The 18797-nt window shown below is 48.9% G+C and overlaps 1 protein-coding gene across 2 annotated transcripts in view; it reads left to right on the forward strand.

Annotated features, from left to right (window-relative positions):
• The first annotated feature begins 9555 nt into the window (after positions 1-9555).
• The window catches only part of RFX4 (regulatory factor X4), an 85836-nt gene continuing 76594 nt past the window's right edge, over positions 9556-18797 (forward strand). For both annotated transcript variants that reach the window (XM_021535952.2, XM_021535963.2), the window contains exon 1: positions 9556-10010. In XM_021535952.2, coding sequence (XP_021391627.1) covers positions 9968-10010 — 43 coding nt within the window. In that variant the 5' untranslated portion in view covers positions 9556-9967. The remainder of the gene's footprint in view (positions 10011-18797) is intronic.

The raw sequence follows: 18797 nt of genomic DNA on the forward strand, positions 1-18797 counted from the left end.
ATAAAGTCCTGAAAAGACAGGCTGCAAACGCTAGGTAATGATCATTACCTAGTGTGCTGTCACAGGACTCTAGAACTTTTTAAAAATATTAACATAGCCAAAACATTTTAAGAACAAACCAAAACCAAACCTATGAAGAACAACAAATACTTCACTGATAGTGAAGCAGGTTTAAATGACCTGAAAGGATTTAGAAAGGGAACAGCTGGATTTTTTTCATGAGGTCTAAGGCCTAGAACTAAAGCAGTGGATGAACTAAGAATCACTTAATACTCTAAATTGACCAGCCCTTGCTCAGCAAAGCATGTAGTTACCTTTTTAAGCAAAGGACATCAACATGCACAGACTTCCTTCAGTGAAAAGCAGCACTCTGGGTCAGTGAGGATACAGAACACTGCCTATGATGTAGAAGTTCTGAGATGTTCTTTGGCCTCTCATATGGCTGAACTTCGTGTACTGATCCTGACAATCCTGCTGATCCCGACACTGCTCATGCAATCGTGTTGCTGCTGTTCTCTCAGCTCTGAGCACAGATGAGTATCAGCCTGAGTAGATTTCTTTTTAGCCTTCCACAAAATCCTTAAACTAATACTTTTGTGTTTGGACTTCAAAACCAAGCCTGAAGAAATACACTCTACATTCCTTCTCTTTTTTCCCCCCATTTTTCTTCCCATTGGACTGGTGACAACAGAGATGTCAACACAGCACAGCTGGATTGGAAAAGCTCTTGAAGAACCTCTTCCAGGACCCAAACAGCTCAGGGTTATTTATCAAAGAGTTTTAAGAGAGTGAGAGAGTAATGTTCTCCACACTGTGGAGGAAGAGGTTAACCAAAAGACTCAACCAAATGAACAATTTCTGCTTTGGTGCCTGAGATGGCCCAGCTGCAGCTCGGGAGCACCAGCAGAGGGAGTGAGCCTCTAAGGCTACAGCTGCTGGGGGCACCAGAAACCTGCTGAGGATAAGGGTCCTTGCTCCCTAGTCCTCTCCCAGGTGGTCTCCTAGGTTGGGTGGTCAGAGCTACAGGACATGAAAGATTAAGCAATGTGTACACTGCACGTGTGGAAATGGAAGCAGTTACAGCAGAGATGGAGGAGGATCAAAGAATGTGCTCAGGGGTAACCTGATTGAGAGAAAAGGTCTGTGTGCAACCCTGAGGAGGAACCTTGCAGCTCATTCACCTCAAGCTGATGAAAGCTTGGGGATGAATGGATTTTTGAGGGTGAAGGATACCCTGTAATAAGTTTAGGAAGAAAGGAGCAGCCTTAAGAATGATGGATCCAGCAAAGCATAGAAACTAAACATGTCTGGCAGTAAGTGAGGGTCACCCACTATCAGCTACTCTGGTGATACCTATATCAGCTGCATTTATTCATCACTCTTGCCTGACCTAAGCCTGTGCCTACAATGGAGGCTTATTTGAATGCAGATCTGGGTTGAAACTCTGATGCTTACTTCTTACTTCTCTCTAGGAGGCAGCCTGTGTTCCATCATAATTGCCACCTTGAAGTAATCTCTTGGCAATGGAATAAGCATTACAAAACCAGCAGCAGAAACAGAACAAATGCCTATGGATTCCTAGAATATGGTTGGTCAAAGTGGCAATTTATGGAAGGAATCTTACTGTAGTCAGGAAAAAAATTATAATGCATGGACTGATGAGGTAAAATACAGAACCTCAGAGCTGTCACATTACTTTCCTCTGGTAAGCCCCATCCTTGCAGCCATCTGAATCATCTTCCCAGACAACCTCCCCTCCCCCCTTTTTATACTGTGAATGCCTTCAGAAAGAAGGTCTTATGTAAGCTCATGGCTGCACTGCTGGAGCTGGTATTGCCCAGATCAACCCTGCCACCACTGTCTAACTGCTGAATTAGATACCATATTCTGAACAACACCTGACAAAATCTGAAGGCTTTAGCTCTAGGAGCTGTGGCTAGAAAAATACCACAAGGTTTCCATTCCATTGCAACTTTTTTCTTCCTTGTATATAGTGCCCAGGAGAAGCTTCCTAGGATTGATGTTGAGCAGGAAGGTCTTGAGCATCAGTCCCGGCTGAAATGCCACATGCAGTCCATTTTCTGATATGAGCTAGAGGTGTGTACTGCTGTTGGAAAAGGTACCTAACTCCATGTAGTATAAGTTATCACTTGCTTTGCAGATAAAGGTTTAAATGCTGTGTATCCCAATGAATACTGTACATGTCCAGCCCTGCTGTTTGGTTGTGAGAAACAGAATGAAGCTAGAGCTGAGGTGCAGAATGCTATGGGGTGAGAGCAAAGCACAGGGCTTCTGGTTCTGGAACTGAGAGCAACACAGGTCACTAGTTTAGAGTTCAGAAAAACTGCGTCACTTCAAATAATTTACATAACTCTTACAGGTATTTAACTTTTGTTTGGTTTGGGTTTTTTTTGTTTGTTTTTTTAGGTAAATGTATCCAAACATAGAAATAAGAAAAACAAACTAACAAACTATAAAGGAAAATGAAAGCAGACTGCCCAATTATGGCATTCAGAGAGGATATATTATGAAATAAAGGCATACTGCGATGTAATAATTTTAAGATGAAAGTAACGGAAGGGCTCCCACTATGCACAATTGGTTTTGTTTGTAACTCCCATATCTCATTAAGAGTTTTCCTTACAAAGAAGCTTCAATGTGCAGCAAAGAGAGCTTTTTAATTTGTTGGACTCCTTGTTTCTTACTTAAACAGGGAGGAAAACCAATGAAAAACATAGACTTATGATGATGAGAAATTATTGCGTCTTTTCTCATGTTTTCTAATGGTAAATAGAAAAATATCTGTGGTTTATAGCAAAATGGGAATACATCATAATTAAAAACTTACAAAGACTGAACAATATTTCACTGGTTAGTGGTAACAAATGGCAAATGAATGAAAAGTGCTGTGCACCTGACAATAGACTTGCAAGCCCTGCTCAGATCACCTGTAAAGCCTGACAGCAACTGGTGTCACACAGCTGCAAAACCAAACTAGAGGGGCTAAAAATGTGCCTGTACTTTGCCCCAAGTCTCTTGAGAATGAGGATGGCCCTAGTGAGTGGGAACATAAGCCTTGAAAGAAGGTCACTGGCTTGCAGCCCTCCCACAGGGACCCACGGGAGCCCTCCTCATCCATGTCTCAGCACAAGCACCTCTGGAGCTGTGGCAGGGAGCTGGCTTAGCACTGCTAAGAGCCCCTCCAGCCGGCCTCTCCTCTGAGAGATTGAGGATTGTTTTACAGCCCTTTGCCATTTCAGCAGGGCCATGGGGCACTTGATGAATTCCCTCCTCTGAAGAGGACGTGACTTGCCCAGGGCCACAGAAAACCTGTGCCAGAACTGGGATCAGGGCTCCACAGTCCCCAGGTGCCAGACACGTGCTTGCCTTAAAACTGAGCACTTCATCAAACCGTAAAATCCAGCCAGATGGTGACTCTTTGCTATTATCTGGACCAGTGCTGGGAGGCTTAACGTGTGCAAGGCACGGTGAGGATCCGGATTCCAGTTTCTGTGTCTAAGGCTCAGAAGGCCAGAAAATGGATCCATGTTTTAGACCTAAATGCTGCTAGAGACTTGAACATTTTTGAACAGACTTCTGACTTCAGTCCATCTTTCTCATTATATATTTCCATCTCAGCATGGGCCCACCAGTTTCAGTGGAGGAGTTCTTCATTTTGGAAGGGGTAGAAAGATGCAAGGGTAAAGACAACTACTTTTGTCAATATTACTCTGCCCTGGATATGTGGCCCCAGTCAGACTCTGTGCTTTCAGGTAGTGAAGACTGCATGAATCAATTTTTGCATCTCTGCAATCACTTAAAAACTGACCATATGAACCTGGGAGGCAAATACAGCCCCTCTGCCTTCCTTACATATGAACATACATCCCAAAACACCAGAACTCTCAGTTAAGCTCTCCAAACCTAGGTTAGAGCTAATACAGAGAATTTTTGAAGTTGTTTTTTTTTTTAGAAAGCAGTCTATATGGCTTTATTCCTGCTGTCTCAAAATCAGCAAAGATTTTTGTTGTCTACCCAGCAAATGGACTTAGGCCTTTGTTCCATCTTCCAAAAAATTCATCCAAGCTCATGAGCTGCCCATTGCTCTTTGCATCTCACTACTGGGAAAAAAACCCACAACTATATTTCTTCCTAACTGCAGTTACCACTTTATTTGGGTGTTTCCTGAGGCAGGTAACTCTGAGGTGGTTCCATTGACCACATATTTTTTCCAATAACTTATAACTTTGTGCATGTCCTTGTCCCCTCCTCCCAGTCATTATAAAACCAGCATGTTAGATACAAATCAAAAGCAATTCCCTGCTGCTAACTGCAGCAGAGCCTTTGTCTTTCACTAGCCTGAGTTTTGGGGATCTACTTGACCTATGCATACGCTTCACAATTCCAGACAGTGCACTGTAGTTATTGTCTACTTGATAATAAACCATTATAAACTGAGAAATAGCTTAAGAACTAAGAAAGAAATTGGTGTGCTTAACAACGAATTTCTAATTTCTTGCTAAAATTATGTTCTAATAATGGAAACAGTTTTCCCCTGAACTCCTGGTGAATTGGAGACTTAAACTCTGCATTCAAGCCTCCCCCTGCCAGTCAGAGGCAGGCACTGAAGGTAATTCTCTGTGCTCCAAGCAGATCAAAAGAACCTCATTATCAGTCGATCATCTAAAAGGATATGACAGCTTCACATCCAGTTGTTCAGCAGCTGAGATGCAGTCTGGAATGGATCTTTTCTGTGTCTGTTGTCTATAATAGCTTTTAGGGCTGGCTCTTCTTCCAACACACAGTACAAATCCTCTGGTAACTAGTACCAGCCACACACAACAAAAGCCAGCTAAATCTGGTGTAAGCTCAGAAATCGATGACTGCTTGCCCTTTTCTCAAACTCAAGTCAGCAAGTGTCTCCCAGGCTGAGCGTTCTGGTCAGCAGCCCTGGGGGCAGTGGTTCTTCTCAACTCCTACAGACACTGATACTACCTAGGAGAGTGAATTCCCTTCCTCCGTGCAGACTGACCAGTGGCCAGTGTAAACCAGATAGTTCCACTGGTCTCTTCTGGCAACACTGTCACTACGCTACTTTATAAACAGAAGAGAGCTTGGGCTGAGCAAAATTCCTTTCACAGACATTAATAAGAGAAGATCATCTAAGGCTGACTGTGCTCATCTTCAACAAAACTTGGCTTCAGAAATACCTACAGTTACAGCATGCCAGCTGCAATTCATGTTACTTTTCTTTCCAACTAAAAGGAAGGTGCCCCCTGCCCCGTGCATGTGCAATCCATCATTTGCATGCCTCTGCTCTTCTGCTCATTTTTTCCGAGATACCTGCATATGTGTCTGCCCTAGCCACTTTCTCATGGTGCTTGTGTCAATTAAAGGTTTTTGAAGGAATTGGTGCTCTTGTTTACCTAGGCAGCCTTTTGATGTTCCTCTCCCAGTTCCTGCATCTGTCAGCATCATGTTCCCCAAGCACAGTTGATTCCAGAAGTCATCTGTCAGCTTACTCCATATCCTGTCCTTCACCTATATGTATAGTTTCCTCAGGGGTGTTAATATATGTAAAATAAAGTTAACATTTCCTGTTCTGGTAATAAAGATGAGGAAGTGGGAAAGAGAAGCCAGTACAGAAACAAGATCCTTCTCTGTTTCTTCCATGGGATTTGCCCAGAAGATGAAGATAGCAGAAACAGGAACAGTGCTGGGAAGGAAGGTTGACAGAAGCATGGGTTCATACTGAGAGGAGGAGGCTGCTGGCTCAGGCAAGAAAATATGGAACCACTCACATACTACAGGCCACTGCTAAAATAATGAAGTGTCACTGTGTGTTTGGCTGTTGCCAGCAACCTTACAGCCTTCACAGAGATACATCGGATCCAGAAGGATCCCCTGAGTCACTGAACTCAGATCCCTGGTATTGCAAAGAGCCATCTTATGTAACTCCTTTTACAAGCAATTCCCATCCGTTCCTAAAACTAATGCAGGCTGGTGTCCCTGATATTCTATGGGAAAACTTTAGTACAACTTCAGCCCAAAGTTGCCTTTAAGTACTTTAAGTAGAATTAGCTAAATTAATATATAACAGTATCTTTTTTTTTTTCTTTTTTTTGTGTGTTCCTGTGCCAGTAGTTTTGTTGAAAATGCTTTTCTTGGGGTTTTTCCCCAAAATATTTGTTAGAGTTCAGTACAGATGCTCAGAGTGTAGTATCAGCATAAGGATCTTTTTATGTCAAAAAAAGGTGTGGTCACAGCCTACTGGCACAGACAGCTGTAGAGTAAAAGACAGTCCTAGAAATGTATTTTTCTGAAAGATCTTAAAATACCTGAATGGTAAGTTGATACAAACTGTCATACTTCCAATCTGCCTCTGTTTTGCTAAGCCATCAAAAGAAACTCATTATCTGTTGGTCACCTAAATTGGTATGTCAGCTTTGCATCCAGTTGTTCAGCAGCCTAGAATGTGTCTTCTCTTCTCTTGATGATCTTGCTCTCCCTTCCTGCACCAACAAAAGTTTGTTTTCTTTCTTGAATAAAAGTGGTATTCTTTTCACAATAGCAGCAGAATCCCTCTCCTCTAAAAATGCATCATCTGATGCAGTGTAGGGTTAAACTCCATATATTTTATGACTTCTGGATGATCTGCATAGGCAAGAACTTGGAGTGAAAATTCCCAGTTGTATACTTTTTGCATCCTTGCTGAGACCTGCCCATTGTATCAAATTAAAAACTGCAGCTAGTAACTTGTAGTGCTTCCATCTGAAAACTGCCAGCCTGCAGCACAGGAGATGCTCTGTGCTTTCAGAAGATTCAAGTACTTTAATAAGTGTCCTATGGGATATCCAGAAGTATGAGATTCTGTTTAAATAGGTAAGCAAAACAAGAAACAATAATGTAGCTATGAAGTACATTGGGGTGATCTGAGACACTTGAGGGGGGATTAGGTAAACCAGAAGGCAACAGCATTGACGTATTCCACAAGAATGTGGGGACAGGAACTAACCTGGAGAGGCAGGGAGTAAACACATTGCAGCAGGTACCTCTGGTCTAACAAAAGTGCTGCTGCTGATCCTGCCCACGCATCACCCTCCGCAGAGAATGTACACCTTTGCATCCTGTCAAAAAACAGCCCAAGCCTCAAGACATCCAGGCTGTGCTAAATCCCCTCCTTCTCATCGCCCCCAGAAAGAGCATATCCCTATCTTTACAAATCCTGTATTTTCATTTTGCTCATCTCTGAAATACCAGCAACACGTAAGCATCTCTGAAGCTTTACACCGGTGAAGGTGGAATTTCTACAGATGCAGGGTGCCCGTGATGGATTCCCCGCGGCTGCGGCGGCAGGTGTTCCACATTTCCAGAAGCCAGGCCCTGCCTGCGGGCACTCCCCGCGCCCGGAGCGCTGGATGGCGAGTGCCCGCGGGCGAGTGCCGGCCCTGGCTGGGCGCCTCAGCCCCGGGGCTGCGAAGGCTGTGACCACCCGCTGGAAGCCGTGGGGGCATCAGGTAACTCCCCACGAACAGGCGGCGCCGGCGGCATCTTCTGGGTTTGAAAGGTAACGCGGGTTTCAAAACCCCTTGAAGAACGAGCCCTGCTCAGAGACAAAAATGTCCCTGAGGTTTTTGGGGGGCTTCTGCCCCCGCACGGGGCCCGGGGCTCTCCTAAAAAGAGCAGGCTGGCCCCGAGGAGCCCTCACCCACGGTCTTCCCTCGGGGTCCTCTCAGTGCTTGCATCATGCACAGTAAAGCCCTGGGGGAAAAGCAGGTGGGGAGAAAGCTATAAAAAGGTGGGGAAATGTTTGGCGGTGACAATCAAAACGCACCCGCACGGCCCGCAGGACGTTTAGCGGGGCTGAGCGTGCCCGCTCGCTGCGGGAGCGGGGGGCTCCCCTGCGGGGGGGTGTCCGGGCAGCCCCGGGCGGGCCGGGCAGGAGGCGGTGGGCGCTGCCGGGCCCCGGGGCCGCGCCGCCGTGGGGAGGCGGCGGCACAGAGCCGGCCGCGCCCGCCCCGTCGGGGCCCCGGCGCGGTGCCGCCTGCAGCAGAGCCAGCCCGGCGGCACCGGGGGCTGCGGGCAACGGAGAGGTGGAAGCTCCCCGCCGGGATTGCCATGGCCGTCGGGAAGAAGCAGAGCCGTTGTGTTGGGTTGGAGTTGTTTTTTGGTGGAGTAGGAGGCAGAGGGAGGAGAAGCATCAGCCTCCCAGGCTTTGTTCCCGCCTCGCCGGACACATCCCCGCGGCGGGCAGAGCCGGCCGGCGTCCCTGCCGCCACCGCCAGGCTTCTGCGCCGGCTGCAGACTCGATTTTGCACTGTCACTCTCCGGTATTATTTTTACTTCGTGCACACTGGGGGTTCCCCACGCCACAGCTCGGCCTGCGGGGGTGCGCAGCGGCCGCCCCGGTGCCCGCTCGGCCCGGCCCGCAGGGGCCGAGGTGCCCCGCCAGCTCCCCCGCCGCCGGCCCGCCTGGGGATGCGAAGGCACCGCGGAGCTTCCTCTTTAGCAACCTCGCCGCTTGTTTTGCTGTGTGGAGTTGGTGGTTTTGTTGTTTTGTTTTTTTTTTTTTCTTTTTCCCCCGACGGGGAGAGGGAAGGGGGGGTAGTCTGGGTGTAGGGAGGGGAGAGGGGGAGAAGAGTGGAAAACGTTGGCTCTGTCCATGGTCAAAGTAATTCAGCTATAATCCCCCTTTCTCTTCCTCTCCTGGAGCTCTATTCATATTCTAATCACAGCTTTTCCTTCCCTAAACCAGCCACTTTTATCAGAGCCCTAGCTTTGCACTTTTACTTCCACTTCCAGCACATACAACCGCATGCAGAATAAGCAACTTTTTCCAGCCTCCGTCCTGCCCCACTCTCCCCCCCCGCACTCATCTAACCCGAAAAGGGACCCTCGCACCCTCGGACTAAAGTTGGGAGGCAACATCAGTTCGAAAATGTACCCGTTTAGTTTTTCAATTCTCTTGGCAATCGGGATCTCCCACCCCCCTGCTTTCCGCCCGGTCCCATGGAAAACTCTCCGGGTCAGCCGCTCTCCGCTGCCAGACAAGCCGGTGGCGAGCGGCCCCCACCCCGCCTTGCCCTCTCTCCCCGAGGCCCGGGGGGACGCACGGGAATCCCTGCTGCAGGTCTGCAGTGCCAGCATCGCTTGCAGAGATACTGGCATCCTCACACCACCCTTCCCTACCCACACACATCGCTTTTTTTTTTTTTTTTTTTTTTTTTTTTTCTCCAATAAACTAAGCTTACAAGATATTTGGGGAGCTGTGCAGCTTCCAATGCCATGTGCCCGCGAAGGATCCCAACCCAGAGCCCACCGAGAGGAGGAGAAAGAGGAGGAGGGGAGCTCGGCCGCGCTGCACGCACACCCGGCAGCCCCAAAGAGCACAACCCCAAACCTACTGCCCGTTTGAAGATCTAAGCCAATTTTGATCTCGGTCTGTAATGAGCCAAGGACCTTGGGTGGGGGTTGGGGGAGGGAAAGGAGGAGTGGAAAGACCGCTGGAACTTTAAATAAGAAAAACGTTTCTAATGCTCTAATAGAAGAGGGAAGTCGAAGTGTTGGGATTGCGTAGATCTAAGGCCCCCCTTTTTGGAGGAAAGCTTTTCTTATTCAAAACAGCATCACAATGGGCTTCACATTGAGCCTTGCCACATCCCCATCTGAGTAGCAGCCATTCATCAGGCTGGCTGGCCTATCAATGACATTTCTCCCATCAGGGCTTCTATAAAATGATGCTTTTTCCCATGAAACATCCGCAAACATTTTGACGGGTCTGGCTTTGCCCCGCTGGATTACGGAGTGTCCCTCTCCCGCTCTACACCCCCCCTCCCCAACTATCTGCCTCTGTCCTCTCTCCCCACCCCCTCGCCGCCACCCTGCTCCCTCTCCCCCGCACATCTCTGAGACAGGGGCTCTGCACACCCCGGGACCTTGGGGCTCCCGTCCCGTCCATGGGAAGAGCATGCATTGCGGGTTGCTGGAGGAACCCGATATGGACTCCACAGGTAAGTCCCCCCCGCAGGCAGCGGGCTCCTTTCGCCCATCAGGGAGGACTTTTCAACTTGACCGTGGCGGCGGGGGCAGCGCGGGCGGCAGCGGGGGGAGCCGCCCGCCGCACCGGCCTCGCAGGCAAATGAGCCCGGGCGTGTGATGGGGAGCGGGGTGCGGGGGCCGCGGAGGGGGAGCGCTCGCTCCCGGGCTGGAGGAGCCCTATGGTTCCACTTGCAGATGCGATGGAGCAGAGGGTGTTTTTGTTTTTTTTTTTTGGTTTTTTTTTTGTTTTGTTTTTTTTTTTTTGTTCCCCTTCATCATAGGCTGCTGGGCAGCAAACTAATTGCCTCTCCACTTCTAGTTTTAGGCGCTCACTTAGGTTAGAGCAGCAACGAGGCGAGAAAACTAGGGAAGATGGTTGGTGGGTTAGGGCAGACCCAGCACCGGGGGTCATCCTGTCCTGCGGGCAAACTCGGGGCTGGGTCGATTCGGAGGGAAGGAAGTTTGGGGAAGGGCAGGGCTGGGTCTCTCTCCCCGCACCTCCAAAAGATGCCCTGGCCGGTCCTGTAACCGCGCGGGAGAGCGGCGGCCGAAGTACCACCAGCGGGCGCCGCCAGCGGGAGGAAGCCCCGGCGGGAGGGGACAGGGACGGCCGCAGAGGCGAGGCCGCCCGCCCCGAGGGCCGCAGCCCGCGCTCCGCCATCCGACGGCCGCCTCTGCCGCCCGGCCCGGCACATGGGGCAGGCCCCAGGCCTAGGTCTTCCCGCTGTCAGCCGGCAACCTCCCGAAACGACGGCCCCTGCTCTCCCGCTCCCTCCCGCCGCCCTGCCCGCGCTCCCGCGGATTCCACCCGCCGCAGCCCCTGCGCTCTCACCGGAGCGCAGCCCCCGGGCTGCCGCGTGCCGAGGAGGGCGGGCGGCCGCCACAGTCACCTCTGAAAATTTCATTTATTTTATTAGCACAGGAGAACACCCCCTCCTCTCCCCTCCCTCCCTGCCTGCCCGCCTAGGCGCTCCCCGGGCGGACAGCTCGCAGGTTAGGTAGGGCTCAGCCCGGGGATGGCCCTCCCGCCGCCCGCTCCTGATCTATCCTATCCTCCGGCAGCCGCTGCGCCGGCTGTGACCGCCGTGCCAGGCGGCGAGGTGGCCGCGGAGCTGAGCTCCCCAGCCCCGCAGAGGGATCGGGTTCCCTCCGCGCCTCCCCGACGGCCTCGGCGGGCCGCGTTCCGCCGCTCCCTCGGCGCTTCGCCGCCCCGTCCCGGCTCCTCCGGGGTTGCCGGCGCTGTGCCGGTGAAGCTGGTGCGGGTGGAGACGGGGCAAGGGGCGACAAGGAGGGGTAGTCCCACTTCGGAACCGCTTCGCTCCGTGCCGCCACAAACTTCCGAAGGTCTCTCTCATTGCTAGTTCCCAAGGCGGCCGATGGGCGCTTCGTAAAACTTAAATATTGATTAAAAACAAGGGGGGAAAGAGAGAACGGGAGGGGTGTTGTCCGACCCGTCTCGGCTGTTCCTGCAGCGGTCCCGGCGCGGGGCGCTCGATGCACCGGGTAGGCTCGGCCCTTCGCCGGCCACCGGCGACACCAGCCGGGTTTGGGCCACATTTACTGCCGGGTCCCCGGACAAAACCTAGGCGCGCTGTTCCGGGGAGGAAGCGTTCGGCGGGGAAGGAATCGTTGAGTTCGGGCCAGAGCGTGTGCAGGAGCTAAGAGGGTGTTAGAGAAAGTTGTCCCGCTGTCCGGCGGCACTGCCGAGGCGGGGTTAAGGGGACTGTCGGCAACATCTCGTTTCGAGAGGAACGGGTCTTTAGGGAAACAAAAAAACCCAAACGTAACAAAAAAAGCCCCGCATTTTCTGTCCCTCCTTTAAGAATTGTCCGTTTTCGGGCTTAGCCTCCCTATTATTCGTTTCCTAATTTCAGTAAGGTTGTAATAAGTGGCAGCATGATTGATTAAGATAATATTAATCAGAAAATACTTTAGTCTTGCTAAGCAGATGGCAAGAAAAGTGGAGCTTTGCAGTTGTCTCATTCAGATACCTTAACCTTCCTTTCACAGGACTTAATCCAATTAGCTTTTCTCCTGAGTTTCAGTTGTTATGTAAAGATCCTTTTGCATTGTGGAGAAATATGGCTTCATTGAAAAAAATCAGTCATGTTTTAATTCATCTTCAACAGATTTTCCCTAAACCACCGGGATTAAAAAAAAAAAAATCACCGCGATTCTAATTTTAAGGTAGGGGACAAGTTTCGTTCCTTCACCTTCCCCCAACAGTGCCGTGTGCTCCCATCGAGTTTAGCTCCCATTCCTCTAACCTGTAGAGTGACCCTTGGGGGCTGTCACCAAGTCCAAAGGGCTTTCTGACCGCCTGGGCTCCCCGAGAACGCCCAGCCCCAGGTGTCCGGCGGGACAGCGGCAGAGCGCCCGCAGCACCGCCCGGCCCCGACGCCCAGCCCAGGCACGGCGCGGCGGGGCTTGGCGAGGAGCTGCCCTCGGAGCTCTCCCGCTGCCCTCGGGAGAGGAGTCTGCGGCCGTGGAGTGGGGCAACCACAGCAGAGCCACACGCCCTTCTCGCGGGTTTGTTATACGTCTCATCGCATGGTTTTGCCGCCGTCTTTAACCCCGTCAGGCGGCCGCCCGCCCCGGGTGTAGTTTCTCAAGCTCGTAACTCCTCCGAGCCGGGCCAGGAGCCGTCGAGCCGCCGCCGGACTCCCCGCCCCTTCGCTGTGGGGCACTAAGGGGTCATTCCCGGGGGCTGTATCCGGCTTTTGGGGCTTGCCCTGCGCTCGGCCCTGCCCTCACCTCGCAGCCCCGCCGGTACCCGACAGCTCCGTGCCCGCAAGCTGCCGGGGGACCGGGGACAGCGGCACCGCGCCCCGTCTCGCCCCGGCGGAGTCGGGGCTGGCCAGAGGGCGGTGGCGGGCTGGGTGCTCCGGGCCGGCCCCGGCGCTGCCCGGGCGCGGCTGGGGCGGGCGGGGGAAGCTTTGCGGGCGACCCCGGGCGCTCTCAGCGGCTTTCCCCAGCCGGAGCCCCGCACAGTGACATCGGCTCGGCGAGCGCGGGGCGCAGCCTCGCCCCGCTGCCCGGCCCCGCGCCGCCCCGCAGGAGCTGTCCCACGCAGGAGCTGTCCCACGCAGGAGCTGTCCCACGCAGGACATGCCGCCCTCGGAGCGCCGTGCGGGGACGCGGCGCGCCGTGGATTCCCCGGGGGGCTGATTTCCCGAGCTCCGTGCCCCGCGGCATCCCCGCGGAAGCCCCCGCCGCGCCGCGCAGGGAGCAGGAGCCCAAGGAAACAGAGGCGTGTTCTTGGAGCACAACTTTCCTGCACAGTTCAGTAAATAGCCCTCCTTATTTCAGTATTGGAGCCAGGCGAAACCTCCGCTGGTTTTCAGGCGCTAGATGGATGAGATCCTTGGGACTTGAAGCTGAGATTTAGGAGCTGATCCAAAGCCCATTAAAATGAGCAGAAAGCCTTTCAGTGCTGTCAAGGACGTTGGGATTAGGCCCTTAAAGCAGTTTGTTTGAGCCACGAAAAGCTGCTTCCACTGCCTGGGTTGAAAACTTTGTGGCAGTGGCCAGATTTCAGTCTGCCTTCTTATCAACATAGACAGGTGTTGAGGCAATGGTGGGTGACCTTTGCTACGAGCTTGCCATTTGAAAATAATCTTAAGCATACTAAGCATTGATTGAAGAGAATTAATGTCTTTCATATCCTGGTTCAATTAATGAAATCACCAGTATTATTACTAAATACTTGAATGCTAGTTGGGAATGGAGCTGTGACATTTCAGAATGTATGTATGATGCTAAAGTGTGTGATCTTAGGTTCTGATTTGTTTAATCCAAACAAATGGTTGATTTTGCTTCCAAAAACTGTTTGCTTTGCTTATTGCAACACAGTAAAGAGGAAACTTGGTATTGGCTTTTTTCCCTTACTTTCCTGGAGTACGTTTCATACTTTTTTATTCCAATAAGGAAAAAAAAAAAGTTCTTTATTGTTTTAGAATTTGTGTTTATAAAGGCTCTAACCTGCTGAGCAGTTAGGATGATCCAATGATTCTTTTGAATCCTATATTTGATATGATATAGAGATGCAGAAGAAATACCACTGGTCTTTTATATAGTTGAACCCTCAGATTGTCCTATTTGATTTTGTATCTTGTAAGATTTCGCAAATGACAGAAATTGAGCAGAGAAACAAAAAACAACAACAAAAAAGTTGTTTTCTTTCCTGTGAGCTGTAGAGTTTGTCTGGGCAATGTTTGCACGGCAGGGCCTGATTCCTGGCACCTCCCTGTGCCTTCAGCAGCGGCAGCAGAACAAGGATCTAAACCCAGGTCCTGTCACTGGATCAGGTCTTCATTCCTGAGGGGGGCTTAATAACCTTGTAAAATCTGTCGGGATTTTTTAGAGGTTTTGAAATATGATGAAAATTGCCTTGACCTAAGAAGTTCATCTTTTGAGTCTGACTCAGAGAAAATAATGATTTTATGATTTGTCTGCTAATGAATTAATTCTAAAATTTTTAGGGAGAGGCAATTGTGGTATTTTTCACTGTTCTGTAATACATGCAGTAAAGATCTTCAAGAAGATGGAAAGAAAAAAGAACTAAAACAGAGTTTTGCATAAGAATAGGTATAGAACTGTAGGAAACTTCCATTTATTTAAGTTGCAGTTTATGGTTTACAGTCCTTATGATTTTGAGTGTAACACTCATTACAAAAGGGACTCTTGATTTTGACAGATAAAACTTTTGGGTGTGGATTGTAAAGAAAGCTGTAGCCTCAGATGGTCTACTTCAGGTGCACCTTTACTATAGTGAACATATATTGAGAAAAAGACCCTCTCACATGTAGAAGTGACCATTTTTGGCTAAGATACTTGTGATGCTGCTACAGCTGTCCCACAGAAAGTCATCAGAGGAGTATCCTGCTTCCATCTGGGTTGTTGGCTTGATTGCCTTTAGAAAATACGGCTGATTTTCAGCTGGCAATGCAGTGAGTGTGCAGGCAAGGAAGAAGGTTAGCATAGCTGTAAAATTTCCAGTGTCTCTGAATGTAAACACCTTTGCATTTTAGTAGCTTATTTTTCAGCTGGTTTGAAAGTTAGAACAGTCATAAAGAGGCACATCCTCTGGAATACTATTTCCAAACATAGGATTTTGGTGTAGCAAACTAAAGATCAAACCGTGGGATCACTGAAATCTGCGTGGTGATGAAATCTTAGTACCTCTTCAGATCAAAACTTTTGAAGAGGTGGCCTTACATACAGCTGGGGCTTGATGGTTCATAACAATACTTTGAGAGCAGTGATGGGCTGTCATGTAACTAATACAAATATAAGGTCAGTCCTTTAGGGATACTTGCTGTGATACTGGAGTCCAAATAACTAGCTCAAAATTCTCTGAGTGCTGAGGCTTGTGAATTTTCTGTCTGTTTGTGAATTTCTTGTCTATTTCCCCGCATCTGTGCTGGATTTTCTGTTTGTTTCTTTGTGTGTGAAAATTAATACCCAGTACCATCCCACCCTGCTGGAGCCCAGGGTCCCAGCAGCTGAGGGGATTTGGTTGCTGACATACTGGTGAGGAAGATGGATAGCGTAAAGGATATTTGATGGCTGAGCGATCCTATAGATAACAAGTGTATGAAGGAAGAGTAGGTGGTGATGATTAAGCCAGTGGAGGCCTGTGTGGGTTCTTTTAGGGTATCTTTTAGGGACCACTGGCACATTTACACACATCTTTAGGGTCCTGTAGAATTGTATATATGTGCCAGGGACTTTCTGGGAACTTTTAAACTAATACAATTTGCTATTAGAGATGGGTCCTGATCCTGCAGTGGCTCCACAAGGGAAACACCTGTTGAAGTCCATGTGTGTGCCTGAGAGAGGGCAGATGCCCAGGGTTAACATGTAATGATCCTTCCCCACAGCTGGGAATGTGTAATAACTTAATTGTAGCTATTTTACATGCATAACTAGCAGTACTGGCCTGTCTTCACTTACATTTATTTTTCTCTCAGGAGATTTGCAGCAAGAGTAGTTTACTAGCTATGAAATATTAGCCAGTGTTAGAAATGGTGTGTTAAGTTGGCATGAGAGTCTGTCTTGCTTGCTGCAAGAGCTGTCTGCATATAAACACATGTTGGATTAAATCCTTTTGACCATTCTCCCCTTTATGATAAATTTGAAATCAGGAAAAAGTGGAGTTGGTTAAACAGACCCTCGGGTCTCACTGCACCCAGTAAGAGAAAGTTCATTTGTAGCTTAATTTGCCTCAAGTCTGAAATGTGAAATGCAGGGCTCGGTGCTGTCTTGTTTCCTTCACTTCAGCTACAGTTAAGCAATTTGGTTTCTTTTATTGGTAATTGAACTTAATTTCTCTGAGGTCGAAGTTGTTACAGGAACCAAGGGGTTGATTCACAGCTGTGAATGATGTGTTCACAATTAATTAGCAGCTTATGCTGAGCATTTTTTGCAGGATACCAAGTATTATCATAAGAGCAAACAGTGTATTTCAGATAGCCAGAATATTCTCTGAATGACTGATTCCCTGAAACTTACAGCCCTGGGAATTAGAGGTATTCATTTCAGAGTAGTAGGCTGGGGAAAAATGCTGGGATTTCATCTGTTCTCTGGACTGGCTGCAGTCACAGTCTGATGCTGTGATCATCACTCTGACAGACTTTGTGCTGGAGCTTTGGGCACTCATGAACCCCATGGCAGGGACTGAAACAATTAAAACCACAAATTCCTCTTCTCTAGGGGCTTTAATTTCCTCGCTGAGATTGTATCTAGAAAAAACCTGATATTTGCCTGGAAGAAAGGACTCCAAGTTTCAAGTGTTAGAAATTACTGCTTTTTTAAAATTAAAGAATACTGTTGCTAGAAGTAGAAATATATGTTGTCATTCACCTTCTCTTTCCTCTCTCTGTAAACTTCCACTCCTTAGAATTATACTATCAGACTCCTGTTTCTTCAGCTGGTGTGGCTACTTGGGGCAAGACTTACAGATATTCATATTAAGGCAGGTAAAAATCATTAAATGAAAAATATCTTCTACACAAATATAAGTTTGCAAATGAGATCTACAGGTCAACAAAGAAAAAAAAATAAAGCTTTTCTGTCTTTCTGTTCTTGTATAGGTCTGTATGTTCAGATCTAGCTTGTGCTATACTTGTAAAGCAATAAAATAATCCAGAAATGCAGTGATAAGGGAAATTTAAAAGTAGTGAAAAAAGCAAAAAGTATAGGTACCACTAAATGCAATGTTAGAAGGCCTAACATGCTTTTTTTTTTTTTTTTTTTCTCTCTCTCTCTCTTCTAGAACCCTTTTAACTGCTAAACTATTTCAGGAGTGTTTGAACTACCACAGCTGAGATAGGGAAATACGAAGGGAGAGCCCATTTCGTTAGTGGGGTCTCATGGGTGGTCACACGGTGCTGGGTGGAATCACCTGTGTTTCAGAGCCAGCTACCCCATGGTGACAGCAATGCACACCTGATTCAAAAGACCCCACAGAACATCCTTTTTACAACTAAGGACACTTCAGCACACTACGACAAAGGTGCAGTCTACTGCAAAAGACCAACAGCTATGTCAGAGGCCAAGCAGGAAAGGCTGTATATTTTCCTAATATTCTAGGATCTTGCTGAAACAGACCATTTGTTGAATGAAATTCATGGATGGTTGTAGAAAGTAGAAAAAACCCTACCCTTTAAAGGGAAAAAATATCCTCAGCAACCTAACTTGTGTGGCTCCCACCCTCATCTGACATTCAGTTTAAACATGAGTATGTGGCAGGATGTCCTCATTAAGCAAATGAGTACTTAATGCCATTAGCTTCTAGGTACTCTCCTCCTGGGTGTTGCCATTTCTGATCCTCAGAGGAAAGTAAGATCCTTCCTGCTCTTTTACTCCATAAAAAACTTAAGGAAATGGGGAAACAAAAAATTTTGGCTGGTCCTTAGGGCCTGATAGACACCATTAAAAAAATATGGAGCAGAGCAATACAGAAGTGGAGTCCTGGTCCCAGATGCTGTGTGTCAGGGCACGGCAGATCTGTGCTGCTCTGTGATGAGAGATGCCCACTCCTGCAGTGGGTGTTCCTGGGGCCACAGGCTTGTGTGGTGATGGAGGGACTCACCCACCCCTCAGCACAGCCTTACAGCTCCTCTGTCTATCAGACCCGGCTAAGCAGCAGGACAGAAATTTGCTGGCTAGCAAGCTTGGCACCCCAGGGCCACCAGGAAAGGAGCTGTGCCCAGTGCTGCGTGTGAGACAGAGGACTCACATGTGATCAAAGAGCCAGAGCAGGAATTCTCAGCAGGACAGGTCTGAAACGTGCACCTTGTGTAAGTAAAAGGCTGCTAAGGCTGCTTCTTTTGGGCCTCTTGGGGTTAAGGGTAGAATGAAGTATGTTTTTTTTTATCATGGGAAATTTGGCCTTATGAGAGGCATAGTGCAAATGACACATTTGCTGAATGGTGTGTTGTGTTTGCACACCAGCCTCTGTCACAGCTTGGCCTCCAGGGTGGCCACTGTGTGACAACAAAATGTCTTAACTCAGAGGAGGTGTGCTGAAGAGACTTCCAAGGTCCATGGCAGAACAAGGCAGCTGCCAGGTGAGATTCCAGCCCTGTGCAGGCTGGAAGCAGGGACTGTTCCCCACTCTGCTCCATCTACTGTGCCTATGCTTCCTTTTTCCCAAGCAGTGGCAGTAGCACATCCCGCTGGTTGGACTGCCTGGCCAGTGCAGATTTTCCAGAGCTGGAACTCGCATTCCTATCCTAAATATAGAGTCACAGGGA

This window comes from Lonchura striata, chromosome 5, assembly GCF_046129695.1.
Source record: "Lonchura striata isolate bLonStr1 chromosome 5, bLonStr1.mat, whole genome shotgun sequence".
In the NCBI taxonomy this organism is placed as follows: domain Eukaryota; kingdom Metazoa; phylum Chordata; class Aves; order Passeriformes; family Estrildidae; genus Lonchura; species Lonchura striata.